Source organism: Macaca thibetana, chromosome 17, assembly GCF_024542745.1.
Source record: "Macaca thibetana thibetana isolate TM-01 chromosome 17, ASM2454274v1, whole genome shotgun sequence".
Taxonomy (NCBI): domain Eukaryota; kingdom Metazoa; phylum Chordata; class Mammalia; order Primates; family Cercopithecidae; genus Macaca; species Macaca thibetana.
Window position 1 is genome coordinate 5,039,692 of NC_065594.1, and position 26,826 is coordinate 5,066,517.

The 26,826-nt window shown below is 39.6% G+C and overlaps 2 protein-coding genes across 3 annotated transcripts in view; both read left to right on the top strand.

The window, feature by feature from the left end:
- Positions 1 to 26,826, top strand: part of ATP8A2 (ATPase phospholipid transporting 8A2) — a 653,147-nt gene that overhangs the window by 152,491 nt on the left and 473,830 nt on the right. For both annotated transcript variants that reach the window (XM_050766819.1, XM_050766821.1), the window contains 8 exons: positions 10,940 to 11,039; positions 11,507 to 11,605; positions 12,958 to 13,003; positions 13,942 to 13,982; positions 18,587 to 18,660; positions 20,884 to 20,953; positions 22,494 to 22,621; positions 23,867 to 23,978. In XM_050766819.1, coding sequence (XP_050622776.1) covers positions 10,940 to 11,039; positions 11,507 to 11,605; positions 12,958 to 13,003; positions 13,942 to 13,982; positions 18,587 to 18,660; positions 20,884 to 20,953; positions 22,494 to 22,621; positions 23,867 to 23,978 — 670 coding nt within the window. The remainder of the gene's footprint in view (positions 1 to 10,939; positions 11,040 to 11,506; positions 11,606 to 12,957; positions 13,004 to 13,941; positions 13,983 to 18,586; positions 18,661 to 20,883; positions 20,954 to 22,493; positions 22,622 to 23,866; positions 23,979 to 26,826) is intronic.
- LOC126940758 (inorganic pyrophosphatase 2, mitochondrial-like) lies at positions 1,317 to 2,785 on the top strand. The gene has a single exon (XM_050766943.1). The coding sequence runs from the start codon at positions 1,696 to 1,698 to the stop codon at positions 2,335 to 2,337; it is 642 nt and encodes a 213-aa protein (XP_050622900.1). The 5' UTR covers positions 1,317 to 1,695; the 3' UTR covers positions 2,338 to 2,785.

Here is a 26,826-nt window from a genome sequence, read left to right on the forward strand (position 1 = left end):
AAATATTTATTTCTACGCTAGGAACATTTTAATTATTCTCTTCTGGATATACTGAAGTGTACAACAGATTATAGTAAACTGCAGTCACCCTGCTGATCTTTCAAATACCAGCTCTTATTTCTCTACCTGACTGTGTGTTTGTACCCATTAATCAACCTCTCTTCATCTCTTCCTCCGTGCTACCCCTCCTGGCCACTGGTCACCACCAGTGTGCCCACTTTTCTAGCTCTCACATATGAGTGAGAACATGTGATATTTGTCTTTTTATGCCTGGCTTATTTCACTTAACATAATGACCTCTGGTTCCATTTGTGTTGCTGCAAATGACACGATCTCATTCTTTTTTTTGTGGCTGAATAGTACTCCATGGTGAATATATGCCAGATTTTCTTCATCCATTCATCTATTGATGGCCACTTAGGTTGATTCTGTAGTTTGGCTATTGTAAATATTCTGAATAGTGCTGCAATAAATATGACAGTGCAGATATCTCTTTGATATATTAATTTTCTTTCTTTTGGATCTATAGCCAGCAGTGAAATTGCTGGATTATATGGCAGTCCTACTTTTAGTTTTTAGTTTTTTTTTTTTTTTGAGACGGAGTCTTGCTCTGTCTCCCAGGCTGGAGTGCAGTGGCGCAATCTCGGCTCACTTTAAGCTCCGCCTCTTGGGTTCCACGCCATTCTCCTGCCTCAGCCTCCCGAGTAGGTGGGACTACGATCGCCCGCCACCACACCCGGCTAATTTTTTGTATTTTTTGTATTTTTTTTTTTTTCAGTAGAGACGGGGTTTCACCGTGTTAGCCAGGATGGTCTTGATCTCTTGACCTCATGATCCGCCCGCCTCGGCCTCCCAAAGTGTTTGAATTACAGGCCTGAGCCACCGCTCCCAGCCCTGTTTTTAGTTTTTTGAGGAACCTCCGTGCTGTTTTCTATACTGGCTGTACTCATTTACTTTCCCACCATCAGTGTACAAGGGTTCCGCTTTTTGCATATCCTTGCCAGCATTCAATCTTTCCTTTTTTATAATAGTCATTTACACTGTAGTGAGATGATATCTCATTTTAGTTTTGATTTGCATTTTTCTGATGATTAGTGATGTTGAGCATTTTCCTGTTGGCCATTTGTGTGTCTCTTTTGAGACATGTCTATTCAGATCTTTTATGCACTTTTAAACCATATTATTTTATTTATTTATTTATTTATTTTTGCTGTTGAGTTGTTTGAGCTCCTTATTATATTCTGGTTATATTCTCCTTATTTATCCTTTGTCAGATGGATAGCTTATAAGTATTTTCTCCCATTCTGTGGGTTGTCTCTTTGTTGATTGTTTTCTTCATTCTGCAGAAGGTTTTTAGCCTGATGTAACCTTATTTGTCTATTCTTGCTTTGGTTGCCTATGCTTTTGAGGTCTTATACAAAAAAATCTTTGTCTAGACCGATATCCTGGAGTATTTCCCCAATGTTTTATTTTAGTAATTTCCAGTTTCAGGTCTTAGATTTGAGCCTTTAATCTATTTTAATTTGATTTTTGCATGATGAGAGATGGGGTCTAGATTCATTCTTTGGTATATAATTACCAGTTTTCCCAGCATCATTTATTGAAGAAACTGTCCTTTCCCCACTGTATGTTCTTGGCACCTTTGTTAAAATGAGTTGACTATAGACCAGTACTGGGATCAGGCTGCGCCGTGTTATGGCCCTGTACCACACCCAGGAGCGTGGCCAGCCCTGCTTGCAGAATTATCGCCTCTTCTTCAAGAATGTAACTGGTCACTACATTTCCCCCTTTCATGATATTCCTCTGAAAGTGAACTCTAAAGAGGAAAATGGCATTCCTACGAAGAAAGCACGAAATGACGAATATGAGACTCTGTTTAATATGATTGTAGAAATACCTCGGTGGACAAATGCTAAAATGGAGATTGCTACCAAAGAGCCACCGAATCCCATTAAACAATGTGTAAAGGATGGAAAACTATGCTATGTGGCGAATTACAAGGCTTATATATGGAATTATGGTACCCTCCCTCAGACTTGGGAAGATCCCCACGAAAAAGATAAGAGCACGAACTGCTTTGGAGATAATGATCCTATTGATGTTTGTGAAATAGGCTCAAAGATTCTTTCTTGTGGAGAAATTTTTCATGTGAAGATCCTCGGAATCTTGGCTCTTATTGAGGAAGGTGAAACAGATTGGAAATTAATTGCTATCAATGTGAATGATCCTGATGCCTCAAAGTTTCATGATGGGGTCTCACTATGTTGCCCAGAATGGTCTCGAACTCCTAGACTCAAGCAATTCTCCCACCTCAGCCTCCCCAGTAGCTGGGATTAGGGGCATGCCATGGCACCTAGCTCCAGGCTGAATTTGACAACAGATATTTTTAGCAGTGTTTTATTGAATTCTTTCAGAACATTCAAATTACCTTCATAAAGACAAAAACTTTTTTGTACTCATAAATTCACTGGTGTATGTAATATTTAATTACATCTCATAATTATAATAAAAGATACAGTTAGCATAAATGGTTTGGGAATAAACACACCTGATGCTTGGTAAAGGTAAAACTTGACTGATGGAAACAAAAGTGTGAGCTTCATTCTAGAGTACTCTGCCAGAGGCAGCATATATAATATGTGAACATGAATCAGAATGTTCTACAGAAGTAGAGTCTTTACTAATCAGTCCAGTAAGTTGATCAAGTAGAGTTCGATTAAAAGAGCTTAATTTGTAATCAAAATTAGAAACTGAAATAGATTTAGCTTGATTACATATAGAGCTTTTCCAGATTATCCTAACTTTATTGGATTAGTTCATCTTTAAAAGTCATACAAAATTAATTCCACAAGTGGGAATAAATGACTACTAGAGAATTGCCACTTTTCTTAAAATAACATAGATTGTAAAAAATGTATCTAATCAAAGATGTCCTACAAATAGATAGTGTTGATGGTTGCACAAAATTGTAGACATACTTAATGTAACTGAATTATACACTTAAAATGCTTAACATGGCAAATTTTATGTTACGGATATTTTATCACAATAAAAGAAAACTGAAAAAAAAATGAGTTGACTATAAATGCATGACTTTATATCTGGGTTCTCTCTAGTTCTCTTTTTTTAAGTGATGGGGTCTCACTATGTTGCTGGTCTCAAACTCCAGGCTTCAAGTGATTCTCCCACCTTGGCCTCCCAATGGCTTCTCTATTCTGTTCCATTGGTCTATGTGACTATTTTTATGCCAGTACTGTGCTGATTTGGTTACTATAGTTTTGTAGTATGTTTTGAAATCAGGTAGTGAAGTCAGCTTTGTTCTTTTGCTCAGGATTGCTTTGGCTATTCAAGATTTGTGGTTCCATATAAAGTTTAGGATTTTTTTTTCCTGTCTCTGTGAAGAATATCATTGATATTTTGATAGGGATTATATTGAATCTGTAATTTGCTTTGGGTGGTGTTGTCACTTGAATAATATTAATTCTAATCCATGAGCATGGAATATCTTTCCATTCTTTGGTGTCCTCTTCAATTTATTTCATCAGTGTATTAATAGTTTTTCTTATATAAATCTTTCACTTCTCTGGGGAAATTGATTCCTAGGTATTTTATGTTCTTTGTAGTTACTGTAAATGAGATTGTTTTCCTGATTTCTTTTTCAGATTATTTGCTGTTGGCATATAGAAATGCTACTGATTTTTATATGTTGATTTTGTATCCTGCAAGTTGCAATCATGTTCTCTGTGAACAAGGCTAATCTGACTTTTTCCTTTCCAGTTTGGATGCCCTTTATTTCTTTCTCTTGCCTACTTTCTCTGACCAGGACTTCCAATACCATGTTTAGTAACAGTGGTGAAAGTGGGCATCCTTATCATGTTCCAGACCTTAGAGGAAAGGCTTTCAATTTTTCCCAATTCAGTATGATGTTGGTTGTGGGTTTGTCATGTATGGCCATTATTATTTTGAAGTATGTTCCTTCTGTATCTAGTTTGTTGAGGATTTTTATCTCAAAGAGATGTTGGATTTTATCATATACTTTTTTCAACATCTACTAAAATGATCACGTGGTTTTTGTTCTTGGTTCTGTTAAAGTCATATATCACATTTATAGATTTGTATATGTCAAACCATCCTTGCATCCCTGAGAGGAATTTCACTTGATCATGGCAAACGATTTTTTTAATATGTTGGTGAATTCATTTTGCTAGTATTTGGTTAAGAATTTTTGCATCTACTGGCTGGGCGTGGTGGCTCATGCCTGTAATCCCAGCATTTTGGGAGGCCAAGGTGGGTGAATCACTTGAGGTCAGGAGTTCAAGACCAGCCTGGCCAACATGGTGAAACCCCATCTCTACTGAAAATACAAAAAGATAGCCAGGTGTGGTGGCACATGCCTGTAATCCCAGTTACTCTGGAGGCTGAGACAGAAAACTAGCTTGAACCCAGGAGGTGCAGAGTGTAGTGAGCCAAGATCACACCACTGCCCTCCAGCCTGGGCAACAGGGCTTGACTCTGTCTCAAAAAAAAAAAAAAAGAATTTTTTCATATATGTTCATCAGTGATATTGACCTATAGTTTTCTTGCCTGGTTTTAGTATCAGGGTGGTGCTGGCCTCATAGAATGAGTTTGGAAGTATTCCACGGTCTTCAATTTTTTTTCAAGGCTTTAGGAGAATTTATTTATTTATTTATTTTTTTGAGTCAGGGTTTCACTCTCATTACCCATGCTGGAGTGCAGTGCTGCAATCTTGGCTCACTGCAACCTTGACTTCTGGGACTTAGATCCTCCTACCTCAGCAACCTCCTGAGTAACTGAGACTTCAGGCATACACCACCTTGCCTGGCTAGATATTAGTTCTTCTTTAAATGTTTCATAGAAATCAGCAGTGAAACCATCTGGTCGTGGACTTTTCTTTAATGGGAGGCTTCTTCTTATGGCTTTGATTTAGTTACTTGTTATTGATTGGTTGAAGTCTTCTGTCTCTTTGTGGTTCAGTCTTGGTAGGTTTTATGTACCAGAGAATTTATCCATTTCTTCTTGGTTTCCAATTTGTTGGTGCATAATTGTTCATAATAGTCTCTAATGATTTTCTTTTTTGTATTTCTGTGGTCTCAGTTTTTATGTTGCCTTTTTCATTTCTGGTTTTATTTGAGTGTTCTCTTTTCTTCTTAGTCCAGCTAAGGATTTGTCAATTTTGCTTATCTTTTCAAAAATTTGAGTTTTTGTTTCATTGATCTTTTGTACTTTTTTTAGTTTCAATTTTATTTATTTCTGCTCTTACATTTATTATTTTTTTTCTTCTACTAATTTTGTGTTTGGTTTGTTCTTGTTTTTCCAATCTCTTAAGGTGCTCTTAAGTCTTTCTACTTTTTTGATATAGGTGTTTATTGCTATAAACTTCCCTCTTACCATTGCTTTTGCTGTGTCCCATAGATTTTGATATGTTATATTTCCATTTCCATTTGTTTCAAGAAATTTAAAATTCTCCTTAATTTCTTCATTGACCTCAGTTGTTGAGGCACATGTTATTTAATTTCCATGTGTTTATGTAATTTCCAGGGTTCCTATTGTTATTGATTTCTAGTTTATTTCATTGTGGTCAGGAAACAATAGTTGATATGATTTCTACTTTTTTGAATGTGCTGGGACTTGATTTATGGCCTAAGATACAGTCTTTTCTAAAGAATGTTCTGTATACCAATGAAAAGAAAATGTATTCTGCAGCAGTTGGGTGAAATATTCTGTAAATGCGAGTTAGTCTTGTTTTGTCTAGTATACAATTTAACTCCGGTGTTCCTTTGCTGATTTTCTGTCTAGATGATCTGTCCATTACTGACAGCGGGAAGCTGAGGTCCCCTTCTACTATTGTATTGTGGTCTATCTCTTGCTTTAGATATATTAATGTCTGCTTTATATTTTTGGGTGCTCTGGTGTTGAGTGCATAGATGTTTATAATTGCCTTTATCATTATATAATGATCTTCTTTGTCTTTGACTTGTAGTCTGTTTTGTCTAGTATAAGAATAGGTAATCCTACTATCTTTTGGTTTTCACTTGCATGGAATATCTTTTTCCATCTCTTTCATTCTATGTGTGTCTGTATAGGTGATACTGGTTTCTTGTAGGCAGCATATAGCTGAGTCTTGTTTCTTTATCCATTCAGCTATATATATCTTTTAATTAGAGCATTACGTTCGTTTACATGCAGTATTATCATTGATAAGTAAGGACTTACTACTGCCATTTTTCTGCTTGTTTTCTCATTGTTTGATAACCAGCTTTCTTCCTTCCTTCTTTCCTTCCTTCCTTCCTTCCTTCCTTCCTTCCTTCCTTCCTTCCTTCAATCCTTCTTTTCTTTTCTCCATCTTCCTTTGTGGTTAAGTGATTTTCTTAGGTAATATGTTTTAATTTGTTGCTTTTTATTTTTAGTGTATCTATTATAGGTTTTTGCATTGTGGTCATCACAAGGCTTGCAAAAACATCTTGTAGATGTAACAAGTTATTTTTAAAGAGATAACTTATCTTAGATCACAGAAAGGAATAGAAACAATAAACTAAAAAAACCTCTGTGTTTTAACTCCATCTCCCCTACATATTGATTTTTTTGTTACCTCATTTTGGATATATTTATACTGCCTATTTCTTAGCAGGTTGCTGTATGTGTTTTTGTTTTTTATAGATTTGTCTTTTGGGCTTCATACTAGAGTAATGAGTGGATTGCACACCACAATTACATATTAGAGTATTCTGGGTATGTCTATATGCTTAATTTTACTAGTGGGTTTTATACCTTCAAATGTTTTCTATTTGCATTTAGTGTTTTGTTTTTTTTTGTTTTTGTTTTTTTTTTCCAAATTGAAGAATCTCCTTTAGTATTTCTTGTAAGATGGGTCTGGTGATGGTAAATTCTCTCAACTTTTGTTTGTCTGGGAAAGCCTTTATTTTTCCTTCATAGGTGAAGGGCAGTTTTGCTGGATACAGTATTCTTGGATGGAAATTTTTTTCTTTTAGCACTTTGAAAATTTTGTTCCACTCCCTTCTGGCCTGTTTGGTTTCCATTGATAAGTCTGTTGCCAGATGAATTGGATATTCTTTATACGTTATTTGCTTCTTTTCTTTTGCTGCTTTTAGGATCCTCTTTGTCCTTGATCTTTGAGAATGTAATTATTACATGCCTTGGGGAAGTCTTATTTGGGTCAGATCTGTTTGTTGTTCTCTGACATTCCTGTACCTGGATGTTTATTTCTTTCTCAAGTTTTGGAAAGTTTTCTGTTATTTTTTTGAATAAGCTTTCTACTCCTTGCTCTTGTTTAACTCCCTCTTGAACACCAGTGATTCTTAGACTTTGTCTTTTGAGGTAATTTTCTTTATCTTGTTGACAATCTTTGTTCCTTTTTATTCTTTTTTCTTCTCTGTGTATTTTCAAATTGCCTGTTTTTGAGCTCATTTATTCTTACTTTTGCTTGATTCATTCTCCTACTGACAGCCTCTAATGAGTTTTTCAGTTCCTCAAATATATTTCTCAGTTTGAAGATTTCTGTTTGTTTTTATTATTATTTCAGTCTCTTCATGAAATTTCTCTGATAAATTCTTGAGTTGCTTTTTTGTGTTATTTTGAAAATCACTGAGTTTCCTTAAAACTGCCAGTTTGAATTCTTGTTCAGAGAGCTCACATATCACCATCTTGTTAGGGTTAGTCACTGGTTCCTTGCTTCATTTGGGGAAGTCATGGTTCCCTGTTTGCTGCTGTCACGTATGAATGTATGTCTACGTGTTTGCACTGGAGAATTAGTTATTTCAGTCTTCTCTGTCTGGCTTCTTTTGTTTTTTGTTGGATATATTTGCTTAGAGATTCGTTGTAATTTACCTGTTGAATTTCTTTCTTTTCCCATTAGGTCACTGCCTGCTTTTCAGCATTAGATACTGCCTTAAGCCCAGGTTTGTCTCCGCTCTAATAACGAATTGGAGCACTGCCCATCCCAAAAGGGGATAGTGCCAAAGCAGATATCCTAGCACTGTGGGGAAGTTAAGTAGGGATTTTTGCTCAGGGGACCTCTGGGGTGAACCTCCTACAGCATGATGTTGCTAAACAGACACTCCTATTTGGTATCTCCTTTAGCCAATGTATCAAGTAAAGTTTCCAGAGTTGGGGATAGTAGTCCTGCCTCCCCACTTTGTCTCTGGCTGTCCCCAGGGATATTTTTTCCTTCAGGCATTCCTGATGCTTCCTGTGAGTTGAGGTAGGAGCAGGTATCCTGCCAGGGAACTCAAAATGATGGGGAAGCTGCTTATCACCTTGATTTTCCTTTTTTCCAGTGTTAAACTGAGGGTCAGGGGGAGATTTTCCACATGCTTGGTGCCGGCAGATTGGGGAGAGGGGCGTCTTGGCTATGGATGTCCCATTCTCTTACCATTTGCTTGGAGCTTTTTTACTTCTCTGTGGCACTGAGAACTGTCTCATCCTCATATTTTCGTTCTGGGATATTTGTGGTGATAATCTAAGTGCTGTAAATTTGGTTTTTGTTTTCTGTGTGGGGAATGAAGCCAGCCAGCTTGCTTCCAAGCCACCATTTTGGAACCAGAAACCTCACTGTATTATACCTTACAGTGCTCTGCTGAATTAAATTCAAATAGGAAATATGAACAAATTTACCTCCTCAGCAGCTGTCCTAAATCCCTGCTACTCAAAGTGTGGTCATTGTACCAGCAGCATTGAACTCACTTGGGAACTTTTTAAAGATGTGGAATCTCAGGCCCACCCCAGACCTACTGAATCAGAATCTGCATTTTAACAAGCTGCCCTGGAGACTGGTATGTACCTTCATATTCAAGAAGCACTGTCCTGCAATATTCTGGTAGACTCATTTTGACAGGTGCTGCCTTCAGCTGTTCGTAGTGTTATATCTTTAATTCTGTAACCCGACCCCTAATGGCTGTCTATTTTGGCAATTATTTTAATGCCACACAATAACCTTTTCTTGGTTGAAGTTAGTTTCTCTGAATTATTGATCATGCTGACTCTATCTCAGGATGCAAGCATTTGGGCTCATTTTTCAAGTTCTGGTAGAGTCAAAGTTAGTATGCATTTCCCTCTCCACTTCCACCCTCTTATATTTCATTTCTTGCCACAAGCAGGATGCCTTTTCTCCTCAACTCTCCATCTTCATGCTTCTCAGGGATATGTAGGTCCCTAAGCACAGTCAGCATTTTGTTCAGGTGGAAAATGTTCATATATCATTGGGGTCATGTGCCAACTGTGTGCATGTGTATCTGGTTTATACAGATGGAATCTCAGGTTCAAATGTTATAATCAAGCCATCTTGCAAGATAGTTTCTACACTCTTATTTCACAGTATGTGAACTTTCTTTTTGTTTTTCGCTGACAAATGTTGATTGTGTTATTTCAGTGGTCAGGATTGCTGTAGAGGTATGCGTGATATTCTGTTTGATTTTGTCCTCTGAGCCATAGGTAAGAATTAACTTTGTATTGTGAGCCATCACATACATGAGTTTGGTGTATTTTCCCTATCTTTTAATGAGCTTAATGTCAGCTAGTTGATTCTGTCTGGCAAAATTTCACAGTGCCATCCTGTTATGCCACAGGGCCATGTAAACAAGGAGGAGATCCATGTCAGCAAATTTCTAGCTAGTTCAGGGATAGTCTTTCAAGTTTCATATTGTTTAAGTTTTGAGTCTTTAAAAAGTGGTCTTCATATAACATCACATACGTCTTTAGCACCTTAGGTAGAAGGTGCTAAAAATGATTTTGTCTTTAAGGATAACTCTGATCACTGTATTGTGAAATGTGAGGCCATTGTACCATGGGACATGATTTTCTCTGAGGCAGTGGCAGATGGGACTATTGGCAATGGGACTATTTCTTGTTCCATCAAATGACCTCCGGCTGCTATATTTTTGAGTAGTCTGCTTTGGTATTACTCTGCTGTTCCAGGCTTGGTTGCTGTCCATTCTCACAGTAGTGTACCTTGCCTGTGGTGTATTCTGTCTCCTGAGCCCTTTGCCCTTCTATTGTGGTGCTTCTAATTTGTTGTAAATTAAAAACCTGCTAGATAATTTGGCTAGAATATATTATAATTAAGAATAGGCTCAGAGTGATGTCTTCAGAGGGTGAGCTAGGAATCATATAGGTACTTCTATGGTGCAAACTTGAATAAAACCTGTGAGCAGCCACAGCTGGTTTGGTTCGTTTTGCCTTTGGGTTATTTCACTGTTCACTCACTATCTGCTATGTGCTAGGAACATATGGAATTGAAGTAAACATTCTTCTTGTTCCCATAATCTGTTCTGGGGATAGATAAAATGCAAAGCAGAGCATTACACCTATACGATATAGGTGTAAACACTGTACTGTGGACTTCCATGAAGAAGAGTCATTATAAATTTGACCAGACTTACTAGAAGATGTAAGATTGGGTGGGAGGAAGGACACTTTAGTCATGGAGAGACAGGTGGGGTGTAAGGGACAGGATATCCTAGGCGGAAGCAAAAGTGTGAGCAAAAGTGATCAAATAAAGGGTGTGTGGAAGGAATGGAATTTATTTGGGTGTGATTGAAGCATGAAACATCTGTGGTGGGTACCCAGAGGGAACATCGAATTATTATTCACACGCCTGCTGTTCATAGCATGTAGCTCCTAGAAGGTGGGTAGATGCCTCTGCTTATATTGTGTGAAAATTAAAGAAGCACATGTATGTCTTCCAACATGGAAAAAAAAGACCTCATTGGAAGAATTTCTCATCGGGGCGCCATGTTACAAACTAAAGCTCTTTAGGAGAAGATGCACAGCAATTTCCTTGTTCTGAGTTTTGATACTTTTTTTTTTAAAACAATTTGTAAAGCTTTCGAAACTTCTTGTCTTGTTCTTGTGTTTTAGAGTTTACATCTATAACTGATAGTATTATTTTTCTTTGCACTTACAGTACGGCCAAGTACAGCGTGTTGACATTTCTACCTCGATTCTTGTATGAGCAGATTAGAAGAGCTGCTAATGCCTTCTTTCTCTTCATTGCCTTATTACAGGTAATGGTTTTTTAACAGTTCCTTGGAATTCGCAACCTTAATTACATGTAAAATGAGATTTTGCTAAAAGGTTCCTTAACTGCTAAAGTGTTATCATCTTGGAACATAGTTTGTTTCCCTCCTCCGGTCATTGTTCGATAGAGTGAACAAGCCTGACTTTGTATACAGGGAGATTTCTTTCGGTATGGCCTTAAGGATGATTGCAGTGACTGAAAGAGGCATTGAAAAGTGGCCTTAGGGCCATACTTTTAAGCCTTTTTCTGTTCCAAACACATAACCAATGTTGGATAAAATTTAAAAAAATATGTAAAATACATAGCTGGTTTTTAAAGTAAGGTAATTATTTTTGAGTAACAGAAATGGAACAGAACTGCAAAAGTGTGAACCGTGCGTGACTGCCATAATTTTCTTCTCATGGAGAGGATTTTTATGTGCCAACTTCCTACTTGTGGTCTCTTATCTTCCAGCAAATTCCAGATGTATCTCCAACAGGAAGATATACCACCCTGGTGCCATTGATCATTATTTTAACAATTGCAGGCATCAAAGAGATTGTAGAAGATTTTGTAAGTTTTTGCTTTTGGATAATAAAATCATTGTATGCAGTAGATCATAACTTACGTGTTGCCTCAGGTGATATATTTAAGGCAGAAAATTGGGCTATAGCTTAACCAGCTTTTTTAGATGCCTGATGATATTTTTTGGGGGAGGGAATGTATACTCAGAGTGTCCTAAATACCTGTACAGTGACACTAAACAGTTCAAACTTTGTTTTCAAATATTAGGTCTCTGGAGCCCCGTTGATTTTTATCACTGATGTTCCTTATAGCCTGCTTTAGAGCTTGCTAATTTGGGCAGCAAATGAAGGATTGCTGTGCTGTCTAGGATGGCAGCATTGTCTCGCTCTGCCTGAGGCAACTGTACAAGAATCTTCTCCCCTCACAATCATCCTAGTGTAGCTCCAAGTTCATTGGCTACAACAACTATGTTCCTTTTCTCGCTCTTTCTTACTCTGTCTCCCCTATATATTTGTGTGTGTGTGTGTACATATATATATACGTACACACACAAAAAAAACGTGTATATATATATTTGTGTGTACTGTCTCTCTGTCTCTGGATCTTCCTCTCCCCCCTTACACACACATACACACACCTTGCTTTCACAAACATATATGCGTCTTTCTGGGAATAGGTATGTAAATAAATAGGTATGTAAATGAATATTTAAAAAAATAGGTATGTAAATAAATATAACACAGGTTAAGCATCCCTAAATCCAAAAACCCCACATCTGAAATGCTTCAAAATCCAAAACTTTTTGCATGCTGACATGATGCCACAAGTGGAAAGCTCCACACCTGACCTCATGTGATGGCTGCACAAAATTATTATAAACACTGTATGAAGGCTATGTGTATAAAGTGAATATGAAACATAAATCAATTTCATGTTTAGACTTGGGTCCCATCCCGGAGATACCTCATTGGGTATATGCAAATACTCCAAGATCTGAAACAATCTGAAATATGAAACACTTCGGGTCCCGAGCATGTCAGATAAGGGATCCGCAACCTGTACACATTGAAGCAACGTTACTTTATCAATAAAATAAAGTTGGCTGTTTGTTGCTGGGTTTATCATACTGAATAATCATTGCAGTCTGATCTAAAGCAAGGAGTGAAAAGTTTTGTACTTCCAAGTGCTAGAACCACAATAAAATAATTGAAACTAAGGAGACCACTTCTAAACTTAGGGAGTGCTGATGGATCACAAAATTGTTGAATTGAGTTTTTATAGCATGAGCATTGTTGGCAGTTAGTTTCCTTGTCCCCTGTAATTTCCTGATTGTTTTGTTTGCTATTTCAATTATTCATGTGGAACTTTTGTTAGAACTATTTTTTCTCTTTCTGTAACAGAAGCGACACAAGGCAGACAATGCAGTTAACAAAAAGAAAACCATAGGTAAGATCCCAGGCTGAATCACTTTTTCCACTGGAAAACTTAAGAATAAGGCCTGCATTTAAGGAATTTTAAATAAGTACTGAGTGGTATTGAGATAAATTGGGAAGATGATCTATAAAATACTTTAAAGAAATAGTAAAAAACAAATTGAACATGATTTTAGTCCTAATAATTAAGATTTGAACAGCATTTGTGTATTTTAGAATGTTAGAAAAGGTTGTAATTTTCAGGAACTAGACAGTTTTTATGTCCATAAAAAGTCTAAGCATTCACGTCCTTCATTTATAATCTCTCCTTACTTCCATCTTCTACTTCTTATTGTTTTATTTCTACAACATCAATTTTTGGTTTGTTTGTTTAATTTTTTGAGACAGGGTCTCACTCCTGTTCCCCCGGCTGCAGTGCGGTGGCGTGATCATGGTACCCTGTAGCTTTGACCTCCCAGGCTCGGGGGATCCTCCCACCTCAGCCTTCTGAGTAGCTGGGACTATAGGCATACACCACCACCCCTGACTAATTTTCGTGTATTTTTGGTAGAGATGAGTTTCACCATGTTGCCCAGGCTAGTCTCAAACATCTCGGCTCAACCTATCTGCTTGCCTTGTGTTAGGATTACAGGTATGAGCCACTGCGCCCAGCTGTTTAGTTTTTTTTTAAATTGTGGAACAGCAGGCTTTTTTTTTTCTTCTGGGCTGAAAATAAGTAGATTTAACTTACATACATAAACATTGATGTGTATGCATTAATGTACATATGTTACAGAGGTACATACACTGGTGTTCCATTTTGAGTGGGGGATCTGATGTTATGCCGTCATGGCTAAAGGTAGGGTGTGTTAGAATTAATAAATGGAATTCTAAAGGAAGGCTTTTGGATTTTAGGAAACTGGTTCGATTTATTACCAGTATTAACCAATATTTTATTTTTCTCTTTTTCAGTGTTACGAAATGGTGTGTGGCATACCATTGTGTGGAAAGAGGTAAAAACGAATTTTAAAGACGCACCAGTACTATTGGTTTGAAGACACGTAATGAATGGCTGGTCTTGACTGCAGTATGAAGTTTGCGTTGAGACATGGTAGAGTTTTCCGTGAGGTCTGCTGAGACCCGAGGCGTGTTTACTCTGTCCCCTGCCCCTTCTAGTAAGGGTCCAGTGTGTCACTTCAAGCTATGAACTTCATCGCTCCTCATTGACATTTCTGAAATCTCAAAGTATTTTCTAGTTTCTAAATCCAATTTGAGAAACATTTTCCCTGGTCCTCTGTTGTCTTAATCTAAGTTAAAGTTTATTTTTGTTTTTAGCATTTGTGATTCTCACTTCTAACATTTTTGGGTGGAAAGGTCATTAACTACTGAATGGTGGAATGGGGGTAAGAAACCACCCTGTTTCCATTCTAGCACAGCGGTTAGCTGCTCTTGATAATAGCAAGGAAAGCTTTGCCTCCACGTCCCCGGACGTGTGAGGTTTAGAGGGTTGAAGAATGGTGTGGTTTTTTGGTTGTTTATGGTGATGAGTAGAAAATTGAGAAGAAATCTGCCTTACCATCTGGGTATTTTATACCTGATAAAATGAGTGTTTTAGCTGGATCTTCTTAATGGACACAGGATGTGTTGGGGGATGACTCTCATAGCCGATTAACATGATTTCAAAAGAAAACAACATTTTAGAAGGGTAACTTGAAATAGTGTTTCTTGCTAAACATTTAGTAAACAATGTTTTTAAATGCCTTTTATAGTGTTTTATATCTGAAAAATGCCCGTAATATGATAACTGCAGCATTTGCTTTAGTTTTCATTTTACTTTACTTTGTTTTAGGAGAATTCCCCCACCCTTTAAAGAAATTTCTCCTTTATAAAAGTGTTTTGCAGTAACACCTTTACCTTTGCAGCAATCTTGAAGTCCTGTGTTGCAAATGTTCATCAGCCTCACGTTTGGAAAGGTCATGGTTCTTTGTCAGGAGGTTGGGAATTCTTGACACACAGTGGGAGAAACGCTCCCAATGCTGAAGGAATTCAAGGGTTCTCCCAGCACTGGGAAATTGCCCCTCTATTTCTCTAGGGTCCTTCTTGTGACTCCCTCCCCAGAAAGGTATCAGTATCAGCTAGAGTGAAGAATGATTTGGATTCTGAGGGCCTGACATTACTTGAAACAGCAGAAAATGGAGTGATGGTCTCTGATTGATGGTCCAGGAGCTGACGGCTTTGCAGACTCCTGAAACTCATGACTGTTTCCAATGTTCATTTGGGAGAAAAAACAATAACAAAGAAACGCCGGTTCTATATTGTACCACATACATTTTTATTTCCGTTTAAAATGTATATACTTGTTTCATTTCAGTGGAGCTCCTGGCATGTGTTAGAGATTGTACTAGGCATGGGAAGAATGAAACACAGCACTTCCCTTAAGGAGTTTCAAACGTCAGTGGGCTTCCCAGTCACCGTCCGCAGGGCTGCTAGAACCCAGATGGCTGGGCCCCATTCCCGGCCTATCTGATTCACTGGGTCTCGGGTGGGGCCCTAGAATTTGCACGTTTAAACAAATTATTAGTTGAGGCTGAAGCCGATGGTGTAGGGAGCACACTCGAACCATTGGTGTCCTGGGAGAGAGAGGGAACTAACCTGTCGCAGGGCACTTGTTGAGCTCTGTGTAGGAGAAAGTGTCCACCTTGGGAACAGCTGGGAGGGGCCACCTATCTAGACGCAGTGGTTCAGATGAGGAAAGTCTGCCCTCCAGAGACGCTCTAGTGCCTCATGAAGGGTGAATCGGGGGTAACTAGCTGCGGAACTGTGAGTAGTTCAGTGTGAGGATGAGAATACGGGAGAGGGCAGAGATGTCAGGCAAGGGGGAGCTGGCTGTCCTTAAGGTCCCCCAAATGACAGTAATCTAATCTGAAGTGCTGAAGCTCAGGTCTGCCGTCCCCTGGGCCGTAGCTGAGTCAATGGTGAGCACCGAGAGGCAGCTCTCACGTGGATCTCAGTGACTTTGATTGACTTCGAGAGGATCTTTCAGCTACTTCCTCAAAATTAAGAGACTTGAGGAACTCTCTGAGGCTAGAGTGGATTCAGGGATCTGGAGGCTTTCTGTTCCCACTGTACTAATTCTTTGAGGGAGTGTTGCACACACAAGGAACAATCACTTAAGCACATGAAATAGAAAACCATTTCCAGGCTGGTCACGCTCACGCCTGCAATCCCAGCACTTTGGGAGGCTGAGGCGGGTGGATCACTCGAGCTCAGGAGCTCAAGACCAGCCTGGCCAAACATGGCCAAACCCCATCTCTACAAAAAAATACAAAAATCAGCCAGGCATGGTGGTGCGTGCCTATAATCCCAGCTACTCAGGAGGCTGAGGTGGGAGATCACTTGAGCATGGGAGGCGGAGATTGCAATGAGCCTTGATCGCGCCACTGCACTCCAGCCTGGGTGACAGAGTGAGACCCTGTCTCAAAAACAGAAAACAAACAACCAAAAAAATTTTTTTTCAAGCAAAATCCAAGTAAGTCATTTCTCATGTACATAAAACTTCTTAGTACTTGGTTACTGGAATATGAATGTTGCTTTATTTAGAGAGTAAAGATGAGAGAAAGCCATAATTTCTCTTGTCCTCCCACTTGGAATTTTAAAAAATCCACTGCCTTGTTTCTTTGGAAAACATGACAAATTTTCCTTTCGAGTGATTTTTTTCTTTACTAATTACTTCTTCTGATTTTTATATGTAATTAAGCTGTTCATATGAAATATTTTTACTTTTATTTTTTTTTAGACGGAGTCTCGCTCTGTTGCTCAGGCTGGAGTGCAGTGGCGCTGTCTCGGCTCACTGCAACTTCTGCCTCCTGGGTTCAAGCGATTCTCCTGCCTCAGCCTCCCGAGTAGCTGGGACTACAGGTGTCCACCACCATGCCTGGCTAATTTTTTTTTTTTTTTTTTAAGTGAGATGAGGGTTTCACCATGTTGGCCAGGCTGGTCTTGAACTCCTGACCTCAAGTGATCTGCCTGCTTTGGCCTCCCAAAGTGTTGGGATTATAGGCGTGAGCCACTGCACCTGGCCCAAATAGTTTTACTTTTAAAAAACACTTTCAATTCACATAACATCCCTTGCTTTTGTACTGGTGGTTGTTAAAATAGCTTTGTGGCATTTTCCCCAGACACTTCAATAAACAACTTAAAGCACCAGTAGGATACCTTTCGGTAAATTTGCCTTTTTCCCAGCGGAAAATTAAACATGGGCACCTGCTAGCTTCTAAGATCTGGTAGTTTTTCACAAGTATCATATCACTTGAAATTCCTGGTTTCTAAGGGAATAGTAACATGGCTAGAATAGGAAATCGAAAGCATAAGTGCTCATTTTGAGCTTTGCAATTATTACTGTACTAGGAATGGTCTTCTAGTATCATCAGAGAATTCTAATGTCCTTGACCTTCACACTCATCATGTCCTTTCAGTTATGCTCCCGCTGATGGAGACTGACATTTATATGGACCTGCTTTATGCTAGGTGCTGTGTATACTTCCTTAGTCACTGCATTCACCTTACAAGGCCGGTGGCGCTGTTTTCCTGTTTCAGACGTGAGGTGCTGGGGCGCTGAGAGGCGAAGCAGCTTGCCGAGATCGCAAAGCCAGCACACGGTTATAAAGCTAGGATTGGAGTTAGGCTTGCCTGATTTGAAAGCCCCGGTCCTCCCCACCCTGGTGCTTTCTGCGATGTTACTGAAAGGATTTGTAGACACATGGCCGTGGTGCCGTTTTGGAGACCACAGCCCTCTTCCTTGGCTTGGGATCTTCTGTCTGGTGGAGTCTGTTCCCCAAGGTGGTCTCTGACTTTGGCCGTGATCCTTTTTCTGGGAATTTCTTGAGGCTGTACAAATCTTCTCCATTTTACATGGTGTATTTCCAGGGGGCCTTTTAGGCACACTTTTCATGGGTGAATTTCCTGTTGCCTTTTAATCAGAGCATTGGTCTTCTGTGCAGCTTGCCAGTTTTGAATCCCGGTTCTAACGCTCAGTGGCTGTATTACTGTGATCAAGTTATTTTGTTTTCTGCATCTCAATTTGTAAAACAGAGAAAAATTTACGTGTGTTAACTTAGTTGATCCTTACAGTCACTCTATGAAATATGTGCCTTTATCTTCATTATATCGATGAGGAAACTGAGGCACACAGAGTTTACATAACTTGCTCATCGTTACACAGCTCATCGGGGGTGCAGTGGGGATCGAGCCCAGGCATTAGGCGGGCTCTGGCAGGGTGTGGGTGACCATTCTACCCTAGTGTGTACAGCTGTGGAAATTCTCAAGTATTTGTAAATGGATGGGTAATTGGAAGAAAACGAGAATTTATAGCTGTTCTGACTCCCTCTCCCTTTCCTTTTTTATTAAACATCATTGCAAAAAAGGCAACATTACCAGTGTCTGCATGGAAGCACTTTCCTTTTGTTCTTGTCAAGGAAAATAATTTGGGCTTCTGCATCTTAAACTTCATGGCTTAGTTATATAATAATTTTTTTCGTCAAATATTTAAGCACCTTTTTCACCATGTGTGTTTTGTTTCTTTTCTTTCATGCCTCTGTCCTCGTCCCTGGCTCTCTAGGTGGCAGTGGGAGACATTGTGAAGGTCGTCAACGGGCAGTATCTTCCAGCAGATGTGGTCCTGCTGTCCTCCAGGTTAGCTGTGCTAGCGGGCACCTTTTTTTTTTTTTTTTGCAATAAATGTTAAGAACCATAAAATATTAAGCAGTGACTGGAGCAATCTTGAGCTACCTGTTTCCTTCTACCATCCTCTCTCTGTCCCATTCTTCCATTTCTTGTCATTTGCCTTCTCCTGCCATGACCCTTGGTTTCTTTCTCCCATTCATTCCTTTGTGCTTTTTCTGAACTCTTGTGTGTGTATTGTCTCCACTTAGTCTCCTGGCTACTTGGTGGGTATTTCTTATTTATGGGGATACTGAGTCTAGAGCAGTGGAGGGGTCTCCGGTTGCAGCATATCTGAGATTTCAGAATCTGTTTCTGATGGGCCCTGCCAGCAGTCTCTCCTGCAGAACCCAGTGCTGCACTTTAATAGCTGTTTAAGAACCACGGGTGTTTTCTCAGTGTAATCGTGACCAGCAGATGGTGTTTGCTCTTCATCTGTCCATGTTTTGCCCCTTTTCTGTCCTAGTATCATTTTCACTTTCTCTAGGTAGTTTTATTCTAGGAAGGAATCATCACTCAGTGCAATTCTTGACTTTTTTTGGGCTTGATGCGTGAAAGTTTATAGCTAGGAAAGAAAGCCAAAATTAGGACGAGAATTGACATCTATTCTTGAATTCAAGATTAAATTGTGTGACGTTAGGACTATAACTTCCTATATTTATACACTGTTGGGAATCATAGATACGCAGGCCGTTTGCATTTTCTTTGATTGCAGATGGCATTTGTTGTATTGAAGTTAATCACTCATTGGATTTTGAGCCTAAGCATTAATTTTCTGCTTGAGATAATGGATTTAAAAATAGGACCCCAGGCCTATGGAGAGGGAGAAAGAACCAGTAACACAGGGCAGGATTTGTATTTGTCCGTATTCATTGACAACAAAGAATCTCTTAGAAATATTAAAATATTCATCACTTGATAGTTCGGACTTTAAGTCTTGGCTGTGACCCTAGAAAATTTTGTGTGTGTGTGTGTGTCTGTGTGTGTGTGTGTGTGTGTGTGTTTGGAGACAAAGTCTTACTCCATCACCCAGGCTGAAGTGCAGTGGCTGAATCATAACTCACTGTAAGTTCAAACTCCTGGGCTCAAGTGATCTTCCCATCTCAGCTTCCTGAGTAGCTGGGACTACAGGTGCATGCCACCACACCTGGCTAATTTTTAAAATTTTTTTGTAGATGTTGACCAAGCTGATTCTGGAACTCCTGGCCTCAAGCCATCCTCCCGCCTCGGCCTCTCAAAGTGCTGGGATTGCAAGCATGAGCCACAGTGCCCAGCTAGTTTTTCTTTTTTTTTTTTTAACTTGGTCTTAATACAGGATTGCTTGAGCTGACATCATGTTTCCAGCATGCTCACTATTAGTGTCTGAGTGTGTGCTGTGTGTGTGCCGAACAGCCTGTTGAGGAGGTTGTCCCACTTAATCTTCCCAATAACCCTGGATAGACTTCCTTTGTACATGACAAGATTGAGATACAGAGAGACTAAACAATTTGCTGAGGCCTTAGAGCCCATAAAGGTAGTGCTAGGGGATTTTACTTTAACTAGGGTTTTTTTTTTTTTTTTTTAGTTTTTGAGGCAGGGGGTGGTTAATCACTATGTCAATGTAGCTAAACTCAAAGATCAGAAATAGAAGTGTAATATCTGTTATGCTTATTTTTATTCTTTGAGTTTTCTGTCTTTAATGCTAGGTGTTTTGATTAAAAAGTTGGCCTTAAGATTGTAAAAATGGCATAGAAGCAAAGCCTTGCCAAGCCTATGCCTTGATCCTTCAACTCCCCTGGCTGTTGTTTTCTTCAAAAAATGTGTGTTTCTACTGGCCGTGCCTTGGGCAGCCTTTTCGGTCAGGCCCAGCCCCAGACTTGAAGGATTGCCTGAACCCAGTGGTTGGGTCTGAGTGGGGACATCACGTGTTTTCCCTTCTCTTTCATCTTCAGTTCATTCCTGTCTTGAGGCTCAGCAGTCACTATGTGGGGCTCACAAGGGGAGATCATCTGGGCAAATGACTCTGTACTCGTGCTGAGTCCCAAAGACAAGTGTGTGTTTCCTTTTTCATCCATTACTCCTACTATACTGGTTATTTATAACAATTTATTTTGAAGGGCCAATCAGCAGACATAGATTCCATAATGGAGATTTTCTAAGCTGTGAATATGTGGAAAGGACCTTATGAAACTTGGCTCTTTTTTTCTCTCTCCTTAGTGAACCTCAGGCAATGTGTTATGTTGAAACAGCTAATCTGGATGGGGAGACGAACCTTAAAATACGTCAGGTAAAGTCACCTCTGATGACTTGTGTTGTTATGGTAGACACAACTGCAAATGTGGTCCCCACACATCTTTTTCTAGAGAAATAAAATGTTCAGCCACTAAGGGTTATGCCTTAGCCTTAATGGAATCTATGGGAAGAATATGCCATTTATGATGAGAGAGAATATGTAGAGAGCTGGAAAAAGCAGGCTGCATCAAACTGTAGGTCACGAAGGGTGTCAGGCCTTCATGTAGCGTCTTATTGAGCTCTCTGCCTGTGATGCTGGAGAGAGGGGACATCTCAGCGAAGCTGAGTGGCTGGGAAGGGCACAGCTTAGTGGACAAATGGAGCAGAAAAGCTCCACGTACCCCAGTTTACATCATTGTTTAATAAAGATTCTAATCCTAGAGGGTGATATAATTAGATACAAAACTTCCGTGCCTTAAAGAAAACTATTCTTACCATATATTTTAATTCTAGAATTACGAATAGTCTTTTTCTGGTTCTTTTTTTTGTTTTGAGATGGAGCCTCACTCTGTTACCCAGGCTGGAGTGCAGTGATGCGACCTTGGCTCACTACAGCCTCTGCTCCCCGGGTTCAAATGATTCTCCCACCTCAGCCTCCTGAGTAGTTGGGACTACAGATTCATGCTACTACACCTGGCTTAATTTTTATATATTTTTTAGTAGAGACGGAGTTTCACCATGTTGGCCAGGCTGGTCTCAAACTCCTGAACTCAAGCGATCCACCTGCTTTGGCTTCCCAAAGTGCTGGGATTACAGGCGTGAGCCACTGCACCTGGCCAAGAATGAAGAATGGTCTTTAACATAAGAAAATTTTAAGCATTTTGACACTTAAAAAATGTTTGCTGCTTAAAGTTGAATTCAGCAATTCTGTCCATATATCTTTCTTTTCTACTGTAGATATTTGCTTTAGACTTTTTTTTTTTTCCATTTAAAGAAGAGTTACAGCCTGGGCAACATAGCAAGACCCTATCTCTACAAAAAACTTTTAAAATAGCTGGGCATGATGGCACGTACCTGTAGTCCCAGCTACTTAGGAGGCTGAGGTGGGAGGATCGCTTGAGCCCAGGATTTTGAGGCTGCAGTGAACAATGATCGCATCACTGCACTCCAGCCTGGGGGACAGAGTGAGACCCTGTCTCTTAAAGAAAAAGAGAAGAGTGCTAGATAGTGTAAACTATTGAAGGGCTACTCTATTCTATCTTTATGACCAGTGTTAGCATACAGTTAGTAGATTATGCTTGCTGTGAGGTGCTGGGGTATGTTAATTCTTACTTGTGCACGGATGTCTCCAGCACAGTGGTAGAATCTTAACTTTCAGCTTCATGACATTCTTTTGCCACTTTCGCATTAGATCCCTGTGGCAAAAGCTACTGGAAAAGGCTGCCTTGAGGGGCTGTCAGTTTGACTTGTTAGCCCCCCAAATTATTGCACTGGAGATGCCTTATTTTTCCTTTTGATTAACCATAGGGATGCTGAATGGTGTCCCTAAGCACAGAAGATTGTGTTTGACTTCCTCCTTTGGTTTAATCTTTTAGGGTTTGAGTCACACTGCTGACATGCAAACACGTGAAGTTCTGATGAAGTTATCTGGAACTATAGAGTGTGAAGGGCCCAATCGCCACCTCTATGACTTCACTGGAAACTTGAACTTAGATGGGAAAAGGTATTACGTGTCTTTTCTTCATTGTCTTTTAAACTACGTGACTAAGAATTACTGGAGCTTTGGAAAATGTGTTTGTTTCCTAGTTTTGTAATATTTTAAGACAGTGAGATTTCATATCCTTTCCATTAATTTGAAGGCTTCCTTAAATTTAAGAAAAAAACCCTGAGCCCAAGGGCCTCGGATGAGGCTCAAAGCATGTGGCATATTCTTTCTGTGCCTATTCTCTACTAGGCAGGAGAAATGGTTTTAGCTGCATAAAATTGTCCAGAAAAGCAGAGGAGAGTTATCTGAGGTGTATACAAGCTAATACACTTGTTACAGAAATATGTCTCTGTGTGTGTGTGTGTGTGTTTGCTAACCTTCTTCTAAGGAGCGTTTGTTTGTTTTTAGAAAGTTGATTATTCTTCCTTTAGAATATTCAGTGCCCTCCTGTCTATATTCTGTTATCTTTGTCCTTCTGGCATTTGTTATGTTGTTCCGGAGTTGTCTTTTGTTCTGATGTTGGGGAGCAGTTTCTACCTTCTGGCCGTCTTTTGTCTTGTGCCTCTGGCCAATGCACCCCCGCTAACCCTGTAACCCAGCCTCTTGGGGTGTCCTTTATATTTTGACGACCCAAGGCTTGGAAGGACCTGATCATGGGAATCAACCCAAATGATTATAAATATGACAGCTAAGTGTGGCTGCTTCTTGGTTTCATGTAGCATACAGAGCTATTCTACGGGTTCCCCATTTTGAATTTCTCAGTTATCACTCAGGTCTTTATTTACTCATTAAGTCATCCTTTAAAACATTGATATGATAGGTTGCTGCTTTTTAAGATTTTACTCCCTTCTAATAGTCTGTAAAATACACTAGATTTATTTTACAAATAACAACAATAATCATACTTCCAATAAGAATACTTACTACAAATGAGTCAGCTTCAGTTGTTATTTTAGCAACTTCCTTTCTGGGTGTTGAGTTTCATAACAAGATCATGAGAGATATAATTCCCTGTAACGTTTTATAGAAAAAACACTTTTGTTTGTGTAGTGATGAATGTAAAATAAAACTTTCTATGGGTCCTTTTGGGGTAGATTAAGCCAGTGATAACCTTTGTTGCCTGTGTTTCTCAGTGAAGTAGTTCAAATTGGAGCAAAGGGAACATTTGATTTATTGTGGGTTCATGTTTAAGGGAAAAACTCATGCTCATTTTCCAGACTATCATTAAATATCATTTTTTTAAATTTTTTTTTTATTTTTTAGCCTTGTTGCCCTGGGGCCTGACCAGATCTTATTAAGAGGTACGCAGCTTAGAAATACTCAGTGGGTCTTTGGCATAGTTGTTTATACTGGACACGACACCAAACTCATGCAGGTAAAACAGTTCTCTGCTGATTTCAGTCTTTTTTTTCTTTCTTTCTGCTTTTATTGACTAGAAGGTGGAAAATGCAGATGTTGCATTTAGGAAGTTCGAGTTTGTCTATGAACCTAAATTTGGAAAGGAACTGCCTTTATTTTATTTAGTTCCTTAGGTAGCTTCTTCTAGATTTCTGTTCTCTTATCTGATATTTGTTACCTTATGCCTGGAATTCAAATGGTCTTTGTTTTCTGGATTAGGGGAACAATCAATTCTAACTTATTTTATCTTCTGGACTTAAGTGGGGAATAGTTCTAACTTTTAAATTTCTCTTTCTAATTCTCCTCTTTATCCCATTAATTAGGATTTTATAGCAAATTGTCTAATTTAACTGAAGTTTAGACACTTTAAAATCAGTTATTTTTGAACTGTTTATTTTTCATGTACCCAAGAAAAAAATGAAGTTAAAATGATTTTGCTCTTTTTCCCTGTTAATGTTTTTTAAAAAATTGTTTGTGAATTTATAGGTCACATTAATATTATGACGTATTTTGCCAGACAGCTTTTGAAATTCTACATAAATCAGTGTCCCTATATGTCATTTCTTACATTTCTTTGGTATCACTTGGCATCTTATTTTTGCTAATGGTGGCTATTAATGAGAATTGGCTTTTCAGCTTGTCTGTTCTTTTGTATAACTTCTACAATGCACATTTGGCTGTATTTCTTGATTTAAAAATATTTAGTGACCACATACCAAGTCCAATGCTAGACCATACAGGTGCTTACCCTCGGGGAGCCAGTCGGGCTAAGGAGTAATATAGAATGACAAAGTAAAGGGAGAAATACTGGAATGTGTATCATTACTAAGGGCTGTCAGTATGTATAGGAGGTCATTCAACCTAGGTTGGAAGCCAGTTGACTGCATGCTAAGAATGATTCCCCTGGCAGAAGCACATTTTAGATATGGAGCTAGGGAAGGGAAACTGTTGTGTTGATCTCCTCTTTGAGGTCAAATGATAATCAGATGAAAGAGGTAAGTATTAGAGGAAATGAAGCGGTAGACCCTGGTGGCCACCCCAGCTAGTAAACACATTGAAGACAGGGAGGAGAGATGGGATTAGAAGGGTTGAGAGACTCCCTGAAGTTGAAGAGGGTTGTTGGAGTTGCCGAGTGACAGGCTGATCAGTGGGTAGAATCTTGTCTTTGTATTTCAGGGGTAGAGAGTTTCTAGCATGGGAGACCTGGGAGTGACCCGTGGGAGTAGGAAGTCAAAGGCAGAGCTGTTGAAGGCCATTCGATGTTGACAAGTAAGGATCTGAGAGACTAAGGCATTTGATGGGTCAGCGCTGTGAGTTTGAAGAGGGGATAATGGTGAGGCTGGGCCAGAGAGGAATGCCGTGAGCCAGTTGTCAAGACTTCAGTGAGTGATGGGGAGCAACTGACAGGTCGGTAGTGTAGCCAAATGGCGTGAATTTTATGAGTGAGTTTTTTTTTTTTAAAACATGGCATCCAAGGAATAAAGGCCCAGAAGTATTACCAGGTCTTGAATATACATCCGGGAATGCTACCCTCAGAGGCCAAAGGATGCAGATGTCTGCTGGCGCACCCTCTGCTTGGGGGTGCTCAAAGGAGGCGTGTCCTTGACTGTGTGAGGCAAGGAGGAGATCGCTCTTGAGGGAGTGGGAGTGCAGGGGGAAGTTCAGGAGCTGGAAGGGTAGGGCCCAGGCGCCGTGGCCTGTTGCAGAGCTTGTGTGTTGAAGCAAGGCGGGAGTGCTCCACGGAAGCTAGGAAAATGAAGAGTTGGTGAATGCTGAGAGGCAGCTCTTGGGTGGATCAGGATTATTTAGTGTATCTGAGGTGTGCTTGATCCATCCGCCCTCCTAGGTCCTTATCCATTCACAAGGGCTGAGTGGAATGCTTTAAGTTTATTGTTTCTGAGCGGCCTGCATATGGAGAATTTATCTTGATGAATAGTTTAGTGCTCTAGCCATGCAGGAACTCAGGAGGCTGAGATGGGTGGATCACTTGGGACCAGGAGTTTGAGACCAGCCTGGGCGACATAGTGAGACCCCATTTCAAAAAAAATAAAAAGAGTTTAGTACCCTGCCACCTAGAAAGTATCCTTTAACTCCCATAGTGCAGTGTCAGTAACCCTTGCTGAACACTTTGGGAGCTCTGCTAACCACAAATCACTACTTCTGGCTTTTTGTTTGTTTGTTTTTTGAGACAGGGTCTGGCTTTGTTGTCCAGGCTGGAGTGTGGTGGCGCGATCTTGGCTCACTGCAACCTCAGCCTCCTGAGTAGCTGGGACTATACTCAAGCCATCCTCCCACCTCAGCCTCCTGAGTAGCTGGGACTATAGGCACATGCCACTATGCCTGGCTAATTTTTGTATTTTTTGTGGAGACGGGGTTTCACCGTGTTGCCCAGGATGGTCTTAAACTTCTGAACTCAAGCGATCCACCCACCTCGGCTTCCCAAAGTGTTGGGATTACAGGCATGAGCCACAGTTCCCAGCCTACTTCTGTTTTTTGTGATGAAGTGGCCGAGAGGTCATGGGTAGCTAGCTCACATTTGGTCAAGGCCCCAGTACTAGTTTTAAGATTGTGCATATTATAAATTTAAGCACTTTCCAACATTTCTTATACACTGGGTGTTGTTTTTTTTTTTTTTTTGCAGGTTGTAATATTGTTTTTCCAGAGCATGCATTGGTAATACAATGTATTACCAACTTTCTAGAGTTTTTGCTCTAGAAAAACAATATTACATGAGTTAAACGATCCTTTAACATGCTCCAGTCTTCTCTTCAGTGAGTAAGGCATGCACTGAGTTTGCATTCGGGGAGTGTGAGGGGCACTTTTCC

Bases quoted from the DNA above. Each gene is read 5' to 3' on its own strand.
- LOC126940758 (XM_050766943.1), top strand. From the start codon at position 1,696: ATGGCCCTGTACCACACCCAGGAGCGTGGCCAGCCCTGCTTGCAGAAT.